The 22,306-nt window shown below is 39.5% G+C and overlaps 1 protein-coding gene across 1 annotated transcript in view; it reads right to left on the bottom strand.

The window, feature by feature from the left end:
* Positions 1-21,662, bottom strand: part of LOC136873981 (uncharacterized) — a 68,521-nt gene extending 46,859 nt beyond the window's left edge. Inside the window, exon 1 of the mRNA XM_067147387.2 lies at positions 21,003-21,662. Within this exon, the coding sequence (XP_067003488.1) occupies positions 21,003-21,661 (659 nt within the window). The 5' untranslated portion in view covers position 21,662. The remainder of the gene's footprint in view (positions 1-21,002) is intronic.
* Between the last annotated feature and the right edge of the window lie 644 nt (positions 21,663-22,306).

The raw sequence follows: 22,306 nt of genomic DNA, 5'->3' as shown, positions 1-22,306 counted from the left end.
AAGAATTCAAAATTGACAGAGGCAATCATTGGATGCAAGTATGTCTGAAATGTTGGTTCATAACATACACAGTACTATACTGAATATGAATGTCTTTTGAAAAAGAAAAAAAAACTTATTTGCATTGTTTATAAGAACATTACAGTACATAAAAACCAACCAATAGGTAGACAGGTAAGTAAAATGTCCTTCAGGCATCTAGCCAATGTGGATGGACAAAATAAGGATAAGAAAGACTGGGAAGAAAGCAGTAGTGGCCTTAAATGAGGTTGGAAACTACAGAAAAGCATTTTCAGGGTTTGAACCTACCATTACCTGAGTGCAAGCTTCAGCTATGCAGCCAACTTGCTCAGTACAAGAAGAAATACTAATACGGATAGATATATGCTCTGGTAATACAAAGAATGTTTGGCAAAAACTGTAAATAACTGTCTCAGCAGTGGAAAGTAAGAACCAGTGAGAAGCTTTATTTTATGTAACCATTGTAGTTTGTGTAGATTTAATCACTGTGATTGTTCTTTTATTTGCTTCATTTATATAGTCCCCTTTAATTCCCACAATCATATCGGAGTGTTGATTTTTAAAACTGCGGTTGTTTTTGTGACGTGTAAACTGTGTTAGAAATCACATTCTTGCAAAAATTAGTTTCCAGGATCTGAAATCAACTTCTTCAAACTCAGAACTGGGGAAAAAACTTAAAATTACCATAATTTTTGAAGGCTATTATACACACAATACATTCATTGCTATGTCCATAAATTTAATCTACCCATTTTCATGCCGATATTAATGAAATTCCAGGCATTTTCTTCAATTCACCAAGAGAGAAAATATTAAGAGATCATTAAATTAGTTCAATAATCAATTGTAAAGGAAAGAAGTGTACAGGAATTTCAATAAAAAATGTGCATTTGACCAATGTGTTTGTGAGGTCACCAATATGTTTTATTGTTTTCTTTGCTTGCTTTTTGTGCAAAATCAGGATGGAATTGCAACATGGACATTAACTGGTTTTGCCAACATTAGTCACCTTCAACAAAAAGCCACCAAGCATGAAAATTTCAGACGCAGAATTAGGCCCGAAAATACTCAGCAAAAGTAACATCATTCAGCAACTTGACAGAGCACACAGAAAACACATTATTGAGAAGAAATGCTCAGAAATAAGCAGGAATAGATATGTGTTGTCTTAAATAACCAAAAGCATAAAGTTTTGCAGCATCTATAAGTTAGCAATGCGAGGAAATGATGACAAGGAAGGTTTGACAAATTCCGAGAATATTTTGTGGATAATAAATTTAACATCAGAGTTGGATTCAGTTCTCAAAGAGCAAATAGTGAAGCGACAGGGTTAGGCACATCAAAGCACATCCAGAATGATTTGTTGCTACAAGAGGACAAAAGAAGAGACTGAAAACGGAGACAATATTTTGGTTATTGTAGAAGAAATAATGGATGTGTATCTCTTGTACAAATGGTAACTGTTTTATGTTATGCTCTGCCCAATGGAAAACATGTCAAATGGTTAGCTGGACTTGTATAAATAAATCCCACATATTGTAATGCAAGAACTCTTTCAGGTTGTATTAAAGATGTTTTATCTAAACTCATCTCTGATAAAACAAATTAATTCCATAAGCTTATGATGGTGTTAACATAAGTGGTGGAAATGCTAGCATACATGTCCCATTCAAACAAAAATATCCACCCACACACAATGCTCATTGCTCTGCCCACTTATAAACTTCATCTAGTAATGGTGCAAGCTACAAATGAAAACACTGATATTAATGAAATGCCAGACTTTTTCTTCAATTCACCAAGAGAGAAAATTCTGGATGAGATCATAGGCAAGGGATTTCTTGGCATATCAATCATACGGTACTGTTTACAGAATCCTTGATAGCCTGTCTTGAACAAATAAAAGAGCAAAGCAAACAGTCTAGCATCATAGCTCAGGCAAGAGGGCTTCTATTTGAATCCAACAACCATGTTTTTTTTTGGTTGAATGCGTTCCATCTATTAATACCAAATGTGGATGCACTGCATAATAAACTTCAGGAAAAACAAACATATTCTGTTTCACCTAATAGGTCTACAGCTATTTTAAATCTTGAACAAAGCTTTCTAAAGGTCAGGGAAAAGATAGACATGCTTGATATGGTTTCAGAACTGCCGGTACCAAATGTTAGCAAAACAGCAGAAAACTGGAATGCATGAGATAAGGAAAAGTAGCACCCAAAGGAATATGTAATATGATTATTGCATAAGCCACAGATCATATTTTATTCAATTTTCTGAACATCTTCAGGCTTCTATGTTCTTCCTAATTTCATAAATTACAATATGGTGTTTCCAGAAACCTATCTCAAGAAAACCCTTAAAGCTTAACCACTCATAGAAGCTGCTGAACTTTGAACCAAGGTACAGATAATTTATATAAGTAAATATTTTAACAACTGCTTTAGAAATGATGTTCTGTAGCAGTTCATGATTGAAAACAATTTAGAATACACATTCTGTGAAGACTTAAATTGTTCTTCTTGTGATTATACCAATGAGAGCTGAAAGGTTTATAAACATGCCAGTTAAATTTCTGTACATTTCTATAAGTGCAAATATTTGTATTTTATCAATATCTCATTAACTTACTAGATTTTATTTTTTAGATTTCATTTTACTTACTATTATTATCATCCTGGGAAAATATACATACTAAATATTTGAAATGATCCATTTGTTCCCATTTTGTATTCCTGACCTGACAGATTTCTTCCCAATTGACGCCGCTTATGCCAATGTTTGCAGGCTATCAGCACAGTCTGCCACTAAGACTAAGTCGTCGACAAAGGCCAAAATGTTTACAATATTTCCACCCAACTGAACCCTTCGATGCCATTTTACAGTTTACTTTGCATAACATACATGTAACCAAAACCATGCTATTAAACAAGGAATAAAAATACACACTATGACATGTTTCGTTCTTAAAAGAACATTGTCAGATTCTATCAAGTCACACTCAATATGGAGACAAAGCAGGACTTCATTCAGATAAGTTCCGAATTTCAAATGCCTAAGTGTTTGCACCAAAATAAACAAATATTTCCAAATATTAAGTATGACTTGATAGAATATGATGTTCTTTTAACCCTGGAGTGGTTGCGATGGGTCTACGAGACCCGGGCGGACATACTTATTGGTGTTCCTGTTGTTGGAATGCACCGAGCGCTTCCTCCTCCCTGGTAGGTTATTGGCCCCCGACCTTCAACCGAACACAGTAGTCCGCTCTCAGTTACCTTGGAAACTTTGAGCGTACAGGCTGTTCAGGGTCTCGGAGACCCGGTGCGACTGTTAACGTTGGTCTTTGTTGTCAAACTTCGCATTGATAGTTTAGTACACTTTTTTTTCTGTGTAACAATGGATGAAGCTAATTCTGGGTATAACTACCCTGTGCAAGCACCTGCCACAGAAGATCCCAGGGGAAAAAAAAAAAAAAAAAAAAGAGATATAATTTCTGTCCAACAAACAAAGACGGGAAGATATCCTTTATCTGCCCCAAGTGCCAAAATTTCATTTACGGAGAACATGGACAACTTGGCTTCAGAATGTGCATAGAAATTGATTAAAGTGATGTTTTCCTGTACTTGGATGTGTTTCTAAAATTAATTTGATTTTTTGACACATAATTCACACATACCTAAAAAAAATCCATATTTTTGTACCAATAGTACAAGTGTGAAATTCTCAAAAATATGTTTTATTAAGACTGTGTAGAAAATAGATGAAAGTTTTGCTTTGTGCATGTAGATGCAGGAAAAAGTTAAAAAAATGATGCAAAAAAATACACTTTTGGTTAAGAAACGGGATAGTTAAATACTGTAGTCATGTAAACTGCATTAAAATAAACGAAATCATGTCATACAATACTGTAATTGGAAATAAAGTATAAAAATCTAATAGTAAAACACTGAGAAAAATGGGTCTGAGAGACCCGGTGCGACCATTAATATTGACAAAGCCCACGCGACCACTCCAGGGTTAAGAATGAAACATGCCATTCTTTGTTTAATAGTATTTTTCTTCCTTGTTTAATAGTGGACTTTTTTTTTTTTTACAGGTAGGACTATGTTATAGTGTAATATTTATACTGAATGTGTTCAACAGACTGAAAAGCTTATCAATATACATTTAACTGAGTCAACAATGGAAAGTGAAGTCACTCAATCATTAAGACCTTATTTCTTGACTGGAAAGTATGCCTTCCTTCCTAACAAAGTAAATGATCCAGGTATACTATGAACAACATAGCAGGGCTAGTGGTACCTGAGTAATAATAGGTAGGTGTCTGTATCACTCGGGGAGTACCCATTTACTCAAAAGCTCATTCTCGTATTACCCAAGTACTCGCTCATTACAATTTTGCAATCTACGAACTTATGATGAGAAGGAACAAGAACTAGTTATTTCAAAATTTTCATACTAACTCAAAAAGTAACAGAGTTGAGTTTTTCAAAAATAAATTGCACCTTATGTAATGACTGTGACATAAATTGCATGTGGATACCAATGTAAAATGATTTGTTTATATTTCTATCCCTTAAAAGGAATAAGTTATATATCTCTCTCCCTTCCCCTCTAAGAGGGCATTTTTAACTATAGATTAATTTTTTAAGTCTTCGGGTTACAATTTTTATTCAAAACTTGATGGCATAACGTAGCAATACTTAAAAGTTTTAACCAATAGACAAATCTGTCAGAAAGTTGATTTGACTATTTCTAAACAGACTGTAAACAATTCAAAATAATTTTTACAAAGGATGTACAAATATTTTAAACAAAAAATGTGACCTTCAATTTATGCTCTGAGAAAAGCTCAATTTCTGTATTAATAAACCCAAGTACAGCTGGGTGTAGAGAGCTAAGTTTAGCGATAGAAAGGTGGTGGAGCGGAGAAATTATCTCACAGGCATCAATAGGAATGTATACAAACAACTTATCATTGGATATGACTTAAGGGGTGTACTATGTGTAATGGGTAAGACTGTACCTGAGCTTTCAGATATCCGTATCCGATGTAATAGGTATCACGGTATTTTCACTTCGATTAATCACCCAGATTCCATCATCAGCCCTTCAACAAAGCTGAAAGATTACAGCCTTGTCTAGCATCAGTACCAGGAACTACTTTGAATCAAGAACTTATTCTACCAACAATTTTTATTGTCAACATAAGGTACATGATTTGATTACCTGTAATAACCAACCCATAATCCCTCAATATAGCTAACATCTTTTCCCTTGGTACTCTTGTCATATGCTTTCTCTAGATCTATGAAACACAACCTTCTATTCCACTCGTAACATTTTTCAGTTACTTCATGCACACTAAAATCTGATCTTATAGCCCCTCCATGGTCTGAAACCATACTGGTTTTCATTCAAATTACTTTCCACCCTTGATAATATCCTCCTTACCAAAATGTCTGTACCACCTAGCCTGGTATACTGATCAATGAAGACTTTGATAGTTGTTGCAATTTTTTATGCTTATAAATGACTGTTTCTGTCCAATTAGAAGGTACCTTGGTGGCCATTCCTTGCATCCCATTACTCCATGAAGCAATTTCATCCCTGCCTTCCTACTTAATTCAACATTATTTTGTATATTTCTGCTACTTTATGACTTAAATGTAATTTAATTTACTATCCTTTTCACTTCCCTTAAGCATAATTTCACTGCCATCATTGTTCTCTTCTCCAATAACTCCACTGTTCGGGACTTCAGCAAAAAGATCTTCAAAACATTCTTCGCAAACTGTCTAGTGATCCCCTGGGATCTGCAATGAGTTCAACTGATTTATCCAAAACACTATTCATTTCCCTTATCACTCCCTTTCTTTCTTTCTTTCTTTCTCCATTACAGTTCAGAAAGGTTTCCTGCAAGTTGACCAAGCCTTCCCAAGTTATTACCAAAATCTCCTCACGATTTCTTTTTGGACTCTACAATGATTGGTTTTGTTCCATTTATTTAATTTATATACAATTCTCTATCTATATCAGTTCTTGTTCAGAACCATTTTTGATACCCTGTCCTTTTCACATTTAGGGGAGAGTGGGGCAGTTTCATACAGTTTTAAATTTCCTACCTTTAAGGGTAGAGTGTGCCACCTTTTTTATTCTTATTAACTCCTTTTGACTTCATCTACTTCCTGTGCAAGTTGTAGCATCATAGCATCTGTTGACGAATAGCTGTGCTGAAAAGTTTAATTTTGTTGATTTTAAAAAAAATCTTCATACTGTGAAATAGTTAGGTTAGTCTTTTGATTCACTGTGTTTGATTCTGAAACAAGTTTCACATCATACTAAACTCTTCACTGCAACTTATGTATAAGTTACAGTAGTCTCCATAACTTATGAAAAGCCACATGGCAAGATTAGTAAAATAACTGGCTATGGGGCACTTCCATACACCCCCTTATATCTATTTTTAATGCCAAAAGGATATAATTGGGGCTCCTAGGCCTAGTGGCTGGATTGCAGGAACATCTTTTCTTGAAATCATCAAGCATCTCTAAAAGATATGCAAGTCTTCTAAGGATGATCCCGTACTTGTCTTGTTTGACAAATTCGGTCCATTTAAGACCAGATGCAGGCAAGCATTTAATACATGGATCTATGAAAATCCAGGAAGAACCATATCAATTTATAACATACCATAACTGACAAATGTACCATTCAGTCAGTCATTTTTCAAGATCAACATTGTGTCTTCATTCAGGAAGACTGGACTTTGGTCTCCAAATCGTTTCGTCTTTACTGACAAAGACTTTGTTGCATCTCTGACAACATATCTCCCATGCTCTCCACAGGATTGCACAAAAATTTCTACATCTTCAGATCCTGCCCATCATGAGGAAGATTTAATGGGATCATCTGCACCTTCAGGGCAAGAAAGTCATGTCCAAGAACCATCCAGTAACATACCCACTTCAGCTACTCCCACTTCCACGCCAACACCCAATTCCAAGGCAACCCTCAAAAACCTACAATTACCCCCAGAATATATCCACCCTTATCCCAAAGCAAATCCTATAACACTTAAAGACACTGGATGAGCTAAAGGAAAGTCAAGAATTCTGACTACCACCATTCCTGAAAAAGAAAGATTGGAGGAAATGATGAAGCTTAAGAATAAAACGAAAAGCAAGCCAAACAAGATGACATCCTCGAATCTCCCTAGACGAAAATTATTTAAATCTGGCAAGGAATCTGTAGGCTTGAATTCTTCAAGCAGTGAAGAAAGTGTTGCTGTAACAAGTGGTGAAAGTGAACTTTAGTTTAGTGACCAAAATGTTGACTTACCCCTGCTTGATAAAAGCAGTGATATTGAGCTTAATGACTTGTGTTCTGGTTGAGTTTGCAACAAAAAGACCAAAGAAATACTTTGTTTGTCAAGTTGATGAGAAAATGAATGATTCAGAGTTTCTCAAACTTTTCACGTACAAATTATAAAAAGAAATTTGTTTTCCATGAAAAGAAAGATGTCAGTGAAATGTCTCGGGCTGATGTTTACACTAAATTTCCACAGCCTACCATGGTTGGAGGAACAGCTCGAGCAATTTCCTTAACTTTTTCTGTAGATCTGACTGAATTCAATTTGGGATAGGCTAGTGGTGTTTTTGTATGTATAAAAGCATGTTTTGTCAATATTGTAGAACATGTATGAAAGTGCCCCTGCAATGTATGATACTGCCCCATGTTGGGGTACTTTCATACAAATTACATGTTTATAAATATTTTAAAATCGTTTTATGGGAATTAAATAAATGAGTAATTATGTAAGTCCAACTTGTTTCTAATATAACAATGTTTGTGTAACACTTGTTTTTAGCCATTTAGATTGCAAAATACAGCCACTAAATCTTCTTAAGTGTTAATAGGTAGAATGTGTATGAAACTGCCCCACTCTCCCTACATTCAGCCCTGACTACCCCCTCGTGTGTGCTTCTACAATTGTAGGGGCTAACCCTGGTTACCCTCTTCAGTTGAAGATAACCCTGGTTACCCTCTTCAATTGAAGATCCTCTGCGTGGTGAGGGGGACTAGTAGCTCCTTTCTTGAGACGCCGAATGGAGCCCTGTTGGGTAACCATTCGGTATACAAGGAGGAGGAAGCTAAAGCACCACCCAACCCTAAGGTGTAACGCGACCCGTGCCGATGGGGTGCATGGCACATCGGAGATGTGTCTTGAACGGAGCCTTCAAGATACCTGGCGCCCTCTCGAAGTAAGTACCCTTACCCGGGTATGCAGGGCTCTGCCTGGGCGAAAATCATATTTCCCTAGCTACTCGTGGGACCTACATGAGTACTGTAGCAACCCAAAAACCGGAGAGCTCCTCTGGGGCCTCTGAGAGAAACACTAGCTCGACAACAACCGATGGGGACTCTTTGGAGATATCCTCAGACAGCACGGTCTTGACCGTAAGAGAGCTCACTCTAGAGGTGGGGAATCTTCCAGTTCAGAGGAAGAAGAAGAAACAGCGCTCCGGTGCTGAGAAGAAAAGGTACAAGAAGGCTTTAAAGGCCCGGGAGCAGGCCAAAGAGGGCCTAACTCCTGGAGCTGAGAGGCCTTCTACTGCCATGGCAACGGCGACTGCGGGGGGATCTAATGGGCACAAGAGACGGGACCCTGAAACTGGTTCTGCTTCCAGGACACAGCGGATTCCTCCCACCAAGACGCCAGTGGGAAAACGACTCCTGTCGGGGGCAACCCAAGAAGAAGATCGGCAAGCCCACAAAAGACCTAAGGTGGAGTATGCCAGAATAGCTAAAGCTGGGATCAGGAGGACCATAGTGCCTGAAGGATATCCTGACCAGCAGCTAACTGAAAAACAGGTGGAGTCTGTAGAGGAGGCTATCACCAATCTGATAGATGAGCTTCCGGAGCAGGGACCAATTAAGCCTCAGTTCCTGGACTGCTATCTGTTGAGAGGTGTGGCCACCATTATTGCAGAGAACAACAAGACTGTAGCATGGCTCTCTAGTCTTGTTATAGATATATAGACGTGGGAAGGAGCCAGGCTCACAATTGTGGGCATGGATAAACTCCTCCCCTACAAGAGAGTCATGGTCTGGATACCAGGACAACCAAAGGACAACGATGTCCTTTTGAGAAGAATGGCACGCCAGAACCATGGTCTAAACCCCAGTAGCTGGAGAATCTATGACCACAATGAGGAGAAGAAGGGTGTCCACCTTGCGGTCAGCATGGACTCCAGGAATGTGGAATAAGTGGTGAGAAAGAAGATCTTCTGCGGGGTGCATGTTGCCACCTTCACCCTGGTGGAGGGCAAAGGCGACAAGCAGAAGACCAATATTTCAAAGAATTTGACTAAAATATTTAAAGTAGGACAAAATTTACAACCTATAATCAACAGTGCGCATCAGTTTTGTCATTTTATGGACGAAAAGAATAATGTTCACGCCTAAACTCAGCTGTTTTGAGAGTGTATCAAGATATAATTCCATATGGTACAACATGTGAAAAAGTTTACACCAGTTGTAACAAAATGTTTTAATGTATATTCAACAAATAATTTTAAGACATTTAGCAATTTAACATATTGTAAATGTATTTATACAGAGACTAACTAATGGCATTGTATTTTAAATATTAGAATAAGGTTTTAAAGTTTCAAACCCAACAAATAGTCATATCATTTTCAATAAGACGACATAATATATAAACACTTTATATTTAAGAGGTATTTTAAAGTTTATTATGGATAAGTTTGTTAATGGCAAACCATAAGTGTAAGTTCTAGAACAATGTTACCAATTTAACCTTGTAAGAATATTTATAGCTGGAGATGTTCAAAATATGAACAAAACATGTTCTATAACTAAGCAATAAAATAAGGATGAGATCCTAATTTTATAATTGCTTTTAATGTATTGAATAGGTGGAAATCAAAGTTTTATTGTTCTCCTTTTAACAGTATCCAGTATTCGAGAGATAGTGGGTTCGAACACCACTGTCGGCAACCCTGCAGGTGGCTTTCCGTGGTTTCCCATTTTCATACCAGGCAAATGCTGGGGCTACACCTTAATTAAGGCCATGGTCACTTCCTTCCCACTCCTAGACCTTTCCTGTCCCACTGTCACCATAAGACCTACCTGTGTCAGTGTGACGTAAAAAAAAAATCTATTGCTGTCCAATACTGATGTATGCAGTGGAGATCTGGACACAGAAAAAGGCAGGAGAATTAAATTCAGGCCAGTGGAATTAAATTTTTAAGAAGTATGATAGGAAAGACAAGAAAGGACAGAGTAAGAAATGAGGACATCAGGAAGGAAATCTGAGTGGGAAAGCTTTACGGCAGAATGGAGAGGAAGAAACTTAGATGTTTTGGACATATTAACAGGATGGAAGCCGAAGCAGATGATGGAGACCCAGATAGGAGGAAGGGCAAGAGGCAGGCCTAGACTATGGTGGGTGAAAACAATCACGCATAGCATAATTAGAAGAAATCTGGATTGGAGCACTGTTAAGGAGGATTGACGGTGGTTGGATAGAGGAAGATCTAATAAGCATTTCAACCTGGCAGGAGTTGGAAGAGGGAAATGGATGATACCTATGTAGTTCTATATTTGAATAAATAACAGAATGAACATAATCACTATCATCACATATTTCAAACCTCATTAAATCAATCTAATTGGAACAAGTCAAACAAATGATGCAACACACGAGTTTATATCAGTTTATAATTTGTACTGCCAGCAATGCTTTCTATTTAGACACAATTCTTCCCTGACTGATGTGAATGTCATAGGTCCAAGCAGAAAACAGATTGCCTTATTTTCATCAATCAACGATCAAGAGTTAGGTCCATAAAAGGTATGGACATCCTCCACAATGTCTCCACACGAGAGTTCTCTTCCAGTACAATGGGAGATCTGGCAACTTCATCTCATTGTCGGGGAGGAATTTGGACCATCAGTCACCGGTATGAAGAGGCAATCCTCATTCGATCTGAGTGCTCCTCTGGGCCAGTGGCAGGAAACCAAAGTGTTACTCCTTCCTATGCACCTTGTAAGATCGTAACTTGTTGAAGTAATGTTTGATGATATATCCATGGCCCAGTTCTACTAAATAAAGCCTTCTGAGCTGTTCAACACTGATTCCAAATTTTCAGCTATGAGAGCCCATGTAATTTCATGATAGAACCATCATTCCAGTTGGGTAAAATTTCATAATTGCTGAAGTTCCTTTCGGGAAAGCTGATGTAGGAGACTGTAATCTAATGAGATCTAAGCTTGTTCAGAGTATTCTTTGGAAATGAAGTTCGGGTGGTGTCTTGCCATTTTCTAGTGGAGTTGTCCAATATTTAAATAGCGATTGTATCAACTTATCCATGATGGACACATAGGCCAGGGACTTTCAAATGCCCAAAATCTCACGCGCGCAAACTGAGGCGCACAGGTCCTGTGCACAGTGCATTGGTCCCACTCGGCTCAGACCAGTGCGTTGTCTTGGGACAACTTGGCTAAGCTCAGCTCGGATTTGGAGCAAGTCAGGAAGAGGGGAACAGGTGTGGAGAAAGAAGAGTGACAGCGCTATTGCTCCAAATCGAGGAGTAAGGGTCTGCACTTTGGTCAATCAAGCGAAGTAGTCTTTTGCACGTTGCACCGCGCAATGCACTAGTGCATGCAACCTGAGAGGCCCTGCATTATGCAATTGCAGAATATATGGACTTATTTGGTTTGAATAAACAATAGGATGAACAAAACACCATTCATTACATATTTCACATCCTTATTGAATCAATCTCATTGGAGCAAGTCAAACAAATGATGTAGGTAACACAAAGAGTTTATATCAGTTTATACTGAGTACCACCACAGAATTTAAAAACAACACTGGGGACAGCACAAATACCCAGTTCCCAATTGAAGGGAATTAACCATTTAAGATTTACTCGCTGGGAATTGAGCCCCAAGGACAGCAGGCTCAGACTGTGTTGACCTCTCAGCCATGGAGCCAAGCATATTATATGTCATACAGGTAATGAAAAACATGAGTCTACTAAAGGCATTAATTAGACCTAGTACAACTGTACTAAGTTATAATCTCAAGATATGCTACTGAAGAAGAATAAATATTTAAGAATTATACCTGAATGGAGTCCTAAAGATAGTGGTTAACGGCCACCTGCCCATCAATACTTTCTTAAATATCATGCTGACGTTTGGATGGCCATCATATTTGACATGCAGAAGGTAAATGTAGCCAATGTAGGTGATCTACAGGCACCAAGCGTGATGTACTAGTGGCAACGCACAGCGTTACTGAGGCGAATTAAATGTGGATCTTGCGTCTACTGAGTTGTTCCAGAGTGGTATTAAGAAATTATGGATTTGTGTAACTTTCTAAGGGTCAAATTTTGTGCGTAAGTGAACATAAAAATGAAGTGAAGGAAATAAGAAATGATATATCCGTTATTTCTGCAAATGTGATATGGCAAACATCTGTGACACTACCACCATACACTGTAAACTCCAAGTAACTGTATAATTGTGTATATTTTTGTTATCCATTCCGTTTGCATTCCACTTGCACTAAGTAAATAAGAAACTTCCAATTTTTATTGGATTGATTCAGAGCGCAGTGTTCTAAGTGGAGAATGTCTCTTGCCTGCAGGAGGAGGATCATATAAACACATTGCAATTGTATTTTATTATATCAACAATGAACGCTCCTTTTCCAAGATTACTTTGCCACAAAGTTAGGAGATACCTAGCGGTACCAAGTTCTGATATTTGCACTGTTACTTGCCACTTGTTCTTAAGTTCCAATTACATTCTTAAGTAAAAATGAAAATCTACAGCCTGTTTCCAGTCATTCGACCGGGTCAGGAATGGAATGAATGAAGCCCCCGCCTAGCGGCAAGGATAGGAAAATGTGCTGGCTGCCGAAGCCTGTTGCACTCCTCTGGGGCAATGATAAATGACTGACTGATGAGATGAAATGTTAATGGAGACAGGGAAAACCAGAGTAACCGGAGATAAACCTGTCTCACCTCCGCTTTGTCCAGCACAAATCTTGTATGGAGTGACCGGGATTTGAACCACGGTATCCAGCGGTGAGAGGCCGGCCACCTGAGCCACGAAGGCTCTACATTCTTAAGTGAAAAAAAAATGAAAACCTACAACCTGTTTTCCAGTCATTGACCGGGTCAGGGATGTAATGAATGAATCATATATAGGCTATTAGTACGATGGGGTCGCCACTCCCAAAGTGATTTATATTAATGACTGATAGATGCTATGAAATGAGAATGGAGAGTGTTGCTGGAATGAAAGATGACAGGGAAAACCGGAGTACCCGGAGAAAAACCTGTCCCGCCTCCGCTTTGTCCAGCACAAATCTCACATGGAGTGACCGGGATTTGAACCATGGTATCCAGCGGTGAGAGGCCGACGCGCTGCCGTCTGAGCCACGGAGGCTCCACATTCTTAAATAAATAATGTTTTGGAGATTAGTTAACACAGCACTTATGAATTATATTATCCGCATATGGGAGAAGTTCGATAGGTAATTTAATTAAAATGTGAATTATTTTAATACGTTGAATACATCCTTCGATGTGAATTCAGACACTAGCAACATTGAGAGTCTTGTTCATTTCCTAAACAGTCGGTATGCGTATTTTTATTCGAGGGAACCCTTTGTCAGCCATTATCTCATCACTGGCTTCTAACGATGACAGCAGTCTGCTATTGTTAGTAGTAATAAATGTGTCGCTGGCCCTTCTGTAGCACTTGAATTTAAAGCTGATGATACTATTTGGTGTTATTCCAATGAGAAATTTCTCTGTGTGACATCCCTTATAATGTGAGTACAACTGGGCGTGTTGCCTGTGCAGTTAGGGGTGCGCAGCTGTGAGCTTGAATCCGGGATATAGTGGGTTTGAACCCCACTGTTGGCAGCCCTGAAAATGGTTTTCCGTAGTTTCCCATTTTTACACCAGGCAAATGCTGTACCTTAATTAAGGCCACGGTGGCTTCCTTCCCACTCTTAGGCCATAAGACCTATCTGTGTCAGTGCGACGTAAAGCAAAATTATAAATAAATAAACATGTGAGTACAGATATATTCTATGGCCAAATTCTGCTTGGTTGTTCAACTCTTATTTCTGTAGTCTGTTATTACTCTGGAATGTGGATATTTATTTCAAAATTCTGAGGGCATAGTTTCTTTGACACTTTCTCTACTAGGCCAGAAAACAAAGTTCGTCATAGTTGCTGCAAGTCATAACTGTTGCCGTAATAATTCTAGACACTGTAGTGTGATGAATACCAAACAAAACTCTTAATGCTGAATAAGACAAACCAGTTTTCATCATTAAAAAAAATAAGAAAGCGATTTGCTTTAGTAATTTTTATTTATTTATTTATTTATTTATTTATTATGCCTTTGTAGGTGGCGAAGTTAGGGCTCTTGGCCCTCTCTTACACTTAACCACTGTAGTGAATACAGTCTGAGTACATCATATTATACAGTAAATAATAACCTACACAAAAATACATTACACTTTTCTAACTCACATTCATTCGATCTTCCAGTCATACAAGTTAGTCAGCTGCATTTAGCAGGTAGTCTCGGCAAGCAGACTTGAATTTAGGTAATGAGGTGGAATTTCTGACACTGACTGGCAGGGAATTCCAAAGTCTAGAACCCGCCACAACAAAGGAATTGTTGTACATAGAGGATCGGTGGACAGGAATAGAAAGGGAGGAACCAGAGCGGGTATTACTGCTGTGAAAGGAGGACAAATACTTAAGCTGGGAAGAAATGTATAGTGGTTTGTCTTCAGATAGCAGTCTGTATATCTGTATCAGTATGTGATACGTTCGTCGTTTGTCAGGTTTCAGCCATGAAATAGTGTGATAGTATGGGGTGACATGCGTATCATAACTCAGACTGTATATAAATCTAAGGCAAGAATTAAGCGCTCGCTGAAGTTTCAAAGTCTGCTCTTTTGTTGCGTCTACCAGAATGACGTCACAGTAGTCGAGGACGGGAAGCACTAGCGTTTGCATGAGTTTGACTCTCACATTACAAGGTAGAATATCGCTGTTTCTTTTAACCGAATGGAGTATCGAAAATATTTTTTTACACACATTCTTAATATATTCAGTCCAATTTAATGTTTCGTTCATTGTCACTCCAAGATTTCTCACAGTTTGGCTGAATGGAATAACTCTACCATTCAGTATAACTGGAGGAATAGTTTCGTACCGTAGTGTGGCCAACAATTTTTGAGAGCCAATAATGATTGCTTGTGTCTTGGAGGGGTTAAGAAGGAGGGAATTTTTCAAGGAGTAAGCATTAAGTCGCTGAAGGTCAGCATTGATGCCTGTTATGGCATGAGGCAAGTCAGAGGTCTTACAGTGACAATAAATTTGTAAATCGTCCGCATAAAGATGGTAGCTACAATTCTTTAAATTAGATGAAATGTCGTTTATGTACAAAATAAAGAGCACTGGGCCTAAAACACTACCCTGCGGCGTGAGTTCCTTCCTGGTTAGCCAGTGAGAGGTTTGATCAAGGGTTATGATTCGTTGCGCGCGATTTTTGAGGTACGATGAAAAGAAATTAATAGTTCGTTGATCGAAGTAGTAAGATTGCATCTTATTTAGTAGAGTCTGGATGTTTATAGTATCAAATGCGCTACTGAAATCGAGGAGAGTAAGTACTGTCAGCAGTCTTTGGTCCATTGCGTGTCGTATGTCATCAGTCACTTTAAGCAGGGCAGTTGCTGTGCTGTGTCCCTTCTTGAAGCCAGATTGCAATTGGTCTAGCAGAGAATGGTTGTTTAGGTATTCCAACACCTGCTCATGAACCAGACGCTCGAGTGCTTTGGAAATCGCAGGTAAGATAGAAATTAGTCTGTAGTCGGATGGTACGGAGGGATCAGGCTTCTTAGGCACAGGGATAACATTGGCTAGTTTCCATAGTGAAGGAAAGGTTCCATTTTTAAGGCAGTAGTTAAAAATGTGGGTAATAATGGGTAAAACAGCACCAATAATGTTGTGTAAGAAAGTTATAGGGATATCATCCACTCCTCCGGCTTTTGATTTGATAGAATATAATACCTTTTTAACTTTATTAGCAGTAATGGGGCAAAATGTAAAATGTTCTTGGTCAGGTAAAGGGTTCATAACGGAGTCGGGTACTGAGTCTGGGGAATTTAGTACATTAGGTGGTGTTCTTTCTTCAGTAAAAAATTCATTTAACTTATCGAGTGGTATGTCAGGCTTGATCGAGCAACTTCTTTAAATTGAAAACCTCTGTATTTACACCTGTCAGATCACAGCGTTTGGAATCTTCTTTAATGGACAAGTAACCTTCAAAGCCTATTAATTCAATTAATCCACCATCATTTTTATCTTTTTATACAATATCCTACCTAGGCCCAAGCTGATGGGAAAACAAGCTTTAGTAGCAATATCATTACCATCAGTCATGCAGATAAAAACAAACTCTTCTGTTACACTATTACTTATGTCAGTTTCCGTAAATGCATTCACTAATTTACACCTACTGTAACCATCTACTTCCAGGAGCTCATTCTTTTCTTCCTGTTCTATTTACCGCTCTTTTGAAACGCTCAGCAGCCAAATTATTTGAAATACTCCTTTTCTTATATTCTTTTGGAAAGATTGTAGGGACATATGCAGGATTTTCAGGATGACCAGTGTAGTGTTAGTTCCCAACGTGAACCATCTCGGCTAATAGAAAGAAGAAAATATATTTTTGTGTAGATATGTAATTGCTGTCAATGAGTGAAAAAAGACAACTTACTTTTTACGATTCACTGCTTGAATGCATTTTTGCCGCATGTCTGTCTCAGTTATCCTCATCTTGTACATATACACTGACTGACAGAGCAAATGCAACACCAAGAAGGAGTGGTCAGAACTTTATGCCAATTGCAGGGTAGACTGACGTCACTGAGGTATGCTCATGATGTGAAATGCGCCGCTGTGCTGCGCACGCAGCGAACGATAAATGGGACACGGCGTTGGCGAATGGCCCACTTCGTACCGTGATTTCTCAGCCGACAGTCATTGTAGAATGTGTTGTCGTGTGCCACAGGACACGTGTATAGCTAAGAATGCCAGGCCGCCGTCAACGGAGGCATTTCCAGCAGACAGACGACTTTACGAGGGGTATGGTGATCGGGCTGAGAAGGGCAGGTTGGTCGCTTCGTCAAATCGCAGCCGATACCCATAGGGATGTGTCCACGGTGCAGCGCCTGTGGCGAAGATGGTTGGCGCAGGGACATGTGGCACGTGCGAGGGGTCCAGGCGCAGCCCGAGTGACGTCAGCACGCGAGGATCGGCGCATCCGCCGCCAAGTGGTGGCAGCCCCGCACGCCACGTCAACCGCCATTCTTCAGCATGTGCAAGACACCCTGGCTGTTCCAATATCGACCAGAACAATTTCCCGTCGATTGGTTGAAGGAGGCCTGCACTCCCGGCGTCCGCTCAGAAGACTACCATTGACTCCACAGCATAGACGTGCACGCCTGGCATGGTGCCGGGCTAGAGCGACTTGGATGAGGGAATGGCGGAACGTCGTGTTCTCCGATGAGTCACGCTTCTGTTCTGTCAGTGATAGTCACCGCAGACGAGTGTGGCGTCGGCATGGAGAAAGGTCAAATCCGGCAGTAACTGTGGAGCGCCCTACCGCTAGACAACGCGGCATCATGGTTTGGGGCGCTATTGCGTATGATTCCACGTCACCTCTAGTGCGTATTCAAGGCACGTTAAATGCCCACCGCTACGTGCAGCATGTGCTGCGGCCGGTGGCACTCCCGTACCTTCAGGGGCTGCCCAATGCTCTGTTTCAGCAGGATAATGCCCGCCCACACACTGCTCGCATCTCCCAACAGGCTCTACGAGGTGTACAGATGCTTCCGTGGCCAGCGTACTCTCCGGATCTCTCACCAATCGAACACGTGTGGGATCTCATTGGACGCTGTTTGCAAACTCTGCCCCAGCCTCGTACGGACGACCAACTGTGGCAAATGGTTGACAGAGAATGGAGAACCATCCCTCAGGACACCATCCGCACTCTTATTGACTCTGTACCTCGACGTGTTTCTGCGTGCATCGCCGCTCGCGGTGGTCCTACATCCTACTGAGTCGATGCCGTGCACATTGTGTAACCTGCATATCGGTTTGAAATAAACATCAATTATTCATCCGTGCCGTCTCTGTTTTTTCCCCAACTTTCATCCCTTTCGAACCACTCCTCCTTGGTGTTGCATTGTCACTGTCAGTCAGTGTATATATGTTAGTTTCAAGAGAGATATGTTTTATCAACTAATTTTAAGATCTTAGACATACAATGCATTGTTGTACATAGTGACATATATGCCAGTTCACGTTACGACATGCCCCATTTGGATGTCACCTAATGTTTATTATCGTATGGCATTCCTTTGACAATACTATCTTAATCATAGCTTCGTCACATAGATATGTATGCATGGTTCAGCTGAGGATGACCTTATGTAAAGGGTCGAAACCGGTCCTGTAGCATAATAAGTGCAATAAACAAGTATTGATAGGTGGAAATCCTTTCCTATTTCTAATTGTGTAGTTCGTCAATACGGAAATGAAGATTATAGATTACGAAAGAATAGAATATCACGTAAGCAGTATTTCTGTACCTATTGGAATACCCTACAACACAACACAGTCTGAAACTTCCCCTCCCTGTTTCTTTCTGTACTTTCTTACTCCCTACATTCATGATTCAATTTAGCTAAATGAAGCGGCAAGTCCACATTTAATTCATCCAGTGGCCGCTCGAGTGTCGCGAAGGCAGCATATAGCTACAGTATACACATGCTGAGTGAAGTATGACATTAACGGTTAGTGTTAGGCTTTTATGGTAGAACTTCACTAATGTACTTCTGCTAATGCCCTGAGAGCACGCTGCACTAGGCACAGAGGATGATCTTCTCTCATTGTTAGTGCCTTATTTGTTTAGACAATGTCACCAACTGTTACTGAAGCGCTCTTTCTGTATTGGCCTGCGCACGACCTGGCTAGGGACAAAACCCATTGGTGTAACACATAAGCAGTGCTTATAACACAGAACCTCTTGGAGGGAGACAATGGTTTGATTGTTTACAAGTTTTCATTGTTCTCTAGTTGGTAACAAAATCTGTGTTGAATTCTGGAAGTAATGCCACACTGAATAAAATTCAGCCAAATGTTTGGAAAATGTTGCTTGTTCCGTGAAATTTTACTATAAAAGTAAACAAACTTTTTAGGGTGGACAGGTCAGCCCTCAGCACTGGCAATGTCCGGCTCCATGGCTAAATGGTTAGCGTGCTGGCCTTTGGTCACAGGGGTCCCGGGTTTGATTCCCAGCAGGGTCGGGAATTTTAACCATCATTGGTTAATTTCTCTGGCATGGGGGGTGGGCGTATGTGCCGTCTTCATCATCATTTCATCCTCATCATGACGCGCAGGTCGCCTACGGGTGTCAATTTAAATCTAAGAATTTCATTTTTTGTCCGTATTGAACTGAGAACGGGTGTCAAATCGAAAGATCTGCACCTGGCGAGCCGAACATGTCCTCGGACACTCCTGGCACTAAAAGCCATACGCCATTTCATTTCATCACTGGCAATCAATCAGTAACCACTGATCTGCATTTACGGATGTTGTCCAGGTGGCTCTAGATTTCTATCTCTTTTATATGTAACATGATGTAGGCTAAGCTTTACAATGTTCAACTATCTAAATTGTGTATTGTATATTTCAACCTGGTGGGTGGGTGGGAACGACGACACAATGCTGAAGCATTATCGCTTTTGCTTTTTGGTGCGTGTAGCAATTACAATTAGAATGGGATACGTTTTCTGGTGAGGGAAAGATTACCCATCAACAGGCCTATAGAGGTCATTTAGATATGCAAATTTTAGTTTATCCAGTCTATGATGATCAGGTTCAGGTGAATGACAGATAAGAGATCATATCAAGACTCAGGTTGAGAACAGAACAGCGTATTATCGTGAGAGACTGGATAACTGCAGCCTGGGATGCAGCACCACATTGTCCAGGCTGGTTCCTACTAGTCATACTTTTAGCTGGAATTAGATAACTTAGGACTTGCAATAGGTACTGCTCTAGTATTTTCATAACCAGTGAGTTGGATGTGCGGTTAGGGTCGTGCAGCTGTGAGCTTGCATTCAGCAGATAATGGGTTTGAACCCCACTGTCAGCAGCCCTGAAGATGGTTTTCCATTTTCACACCAGGCAAATGCTGGCGCTGTACCTTATTTTTTTCTTTTACAACTAGCTTTACGTCACACCGTCACAGATAGGTCTTATGGCAACGATGGGGTAGGAAAGGCGTAGGAGTGGGAAGGAAGCGGCCATGACCTTAATTAAGATACAGCCCCAGCATTTGCTTGGTGTGAAAATGGGAAACCACGGAAAGCCACCTTCAGGGCTGCCAACAGTGGGGTTCGAACCTAGGTACTTTCTTCCAGATGCAAGCTCACAGCTGCGTGCCCCTAACCACACAGCCAACTCACCTGGTATGTACCTTAATTAAGGCCATGGCTGCTTCCTTTACACTCCTACTCCTAAAAGAAAGTTCAGTGCCGGCTTGCCAACTTACAGCAGGTAGGTAAAACAAAATTTTGTTGGGTGAAATTTCATCCAGGGAAGTCTTTACGGGTTAAGAAAGGGCTGTCTTCATATACAAGAAACTGGAGAATACATTTAACTTTATTTTGGACTATCCTCTTTCTCCTGAGCACATGTTTTGCTGAATTTTTTTTTTTTTTTGCGAAGGATACCACTGTCTATACTATAAAGTCAGTTTTATGTACTTAACAGCAGAGGCTTGCAGGGACTACTAAACAAAACTATATCAAGTTTACTACAAAAATGAATGATACTCACCAACCTATATACCATGGTTTTTCTCCAGGTAAAAGCTGAACTCTCGATTCTGGCATAGCGAAAACGTCAGCCAAGGATTTAAATTCAGTCTTGAAAGTTAAAATTTGGCATTCTTCTTCTACACTTTCATATGCACCTTCAATGCTCTCGTACATATTCCTTAAAAAATGATAGTTAAAAGTATTCATTGCCGGCCAATGCAACGCAGCTCTTTTCATTAACATAGGTCGTGAAGAATACGCGAAATGTTTAAATTCATTCTGGGTTATGTTTTCAAATACTAACACGTCATTAACATTTTTGCACATATTACAATCAGTTTCAGGTCTTGTTGCTTCCCACACGAAGTAATTATTTGGTAAAATACACCGTGTACCAATTGTACTTCTCATTAAAGAATCAATGACAGGTATTTTCAGTAAAATACTCACACAAATAGCTGCAACAAGTGTTACAGCCATAACCAAACCCCCCGAACATGTAAAAGATCGCAGAGCAGGTTTTCGTAGCTTTTCGCCCTGGAAACATATCTCTTGCAAGTCCTCTACACTTATTCCACATTTCAGTAATTCCTCATTTAAAATCAAGTATTTATCGAATAATACTTCAACTTTGTCTTTTGAATCAGTAACAGGCTCAGTGTTGTTATTGACAGCCATGTTACATGCGACCGTTATTTACAAACTAACCTCCTGTCAAAATAAATCTTAAATTTCACGAACGTAATGTTGGCAATACCTGAAGATTTCTTAGAAATTCAAGACCAAGACTAACTACCACTGCCTGCTAACTACTTCTTATTCTTCTCCTTGAAATGTCGTGTTGGCCTCCTGTAATGTGCCTGCTAACCGAAATACAGGAAAATACATTTGTGGGCGACATGAGAGGTTGAGGAATAGGTTAAGCGTGCTCACTCCTAGTTAACTAAAAGAACGTCATGAAATGCAAGTAACTAACTCAAAATATGAATAATTAAACACCAAAATTATCGTCATCGCGTAATTCTATTGTAAATCCAATTGCAGTTTTAGTAGAAGAAATACTTTATAAAGGTCAGGTTGCCACAGACACACCATAAAACATTTTCACATATGAAACTCCGGACTGCAAATAAGATAATAGGTCGACAAATAGCATTATTAACCTTACATTAAATACAATGCAACATCAGAAGTACCCACAGCTCATTATGTAAAAAAATTCTCGTAAAAATTTCAATAATAATAATAATAATAATAATAATAATAATAATAATAATAATAATAATAATAATAATAATAATAATAACAAAAACACAAAAAGAG

Source organism: Anabrus simplex, chromosome 5 (assembly GCF_040414725.1).
Source record: "Anabrus simplex isolate iqAnaSimp1 chromosome 5, ASM4041472v1, whole genome shotgun sequence".
NCBI classification, from domain to species: Eukaryota; Metazoa; Arthropoda; class Insecta; order Orthoptera; family Tettigoniidae; genus Anabrus; species Anabrus simplex.
The sequence above is the reverse complement of the archived record's forward strand: the minus strand, read 5'-3'. Positions and strand labels throughout refer to the sequence as shown.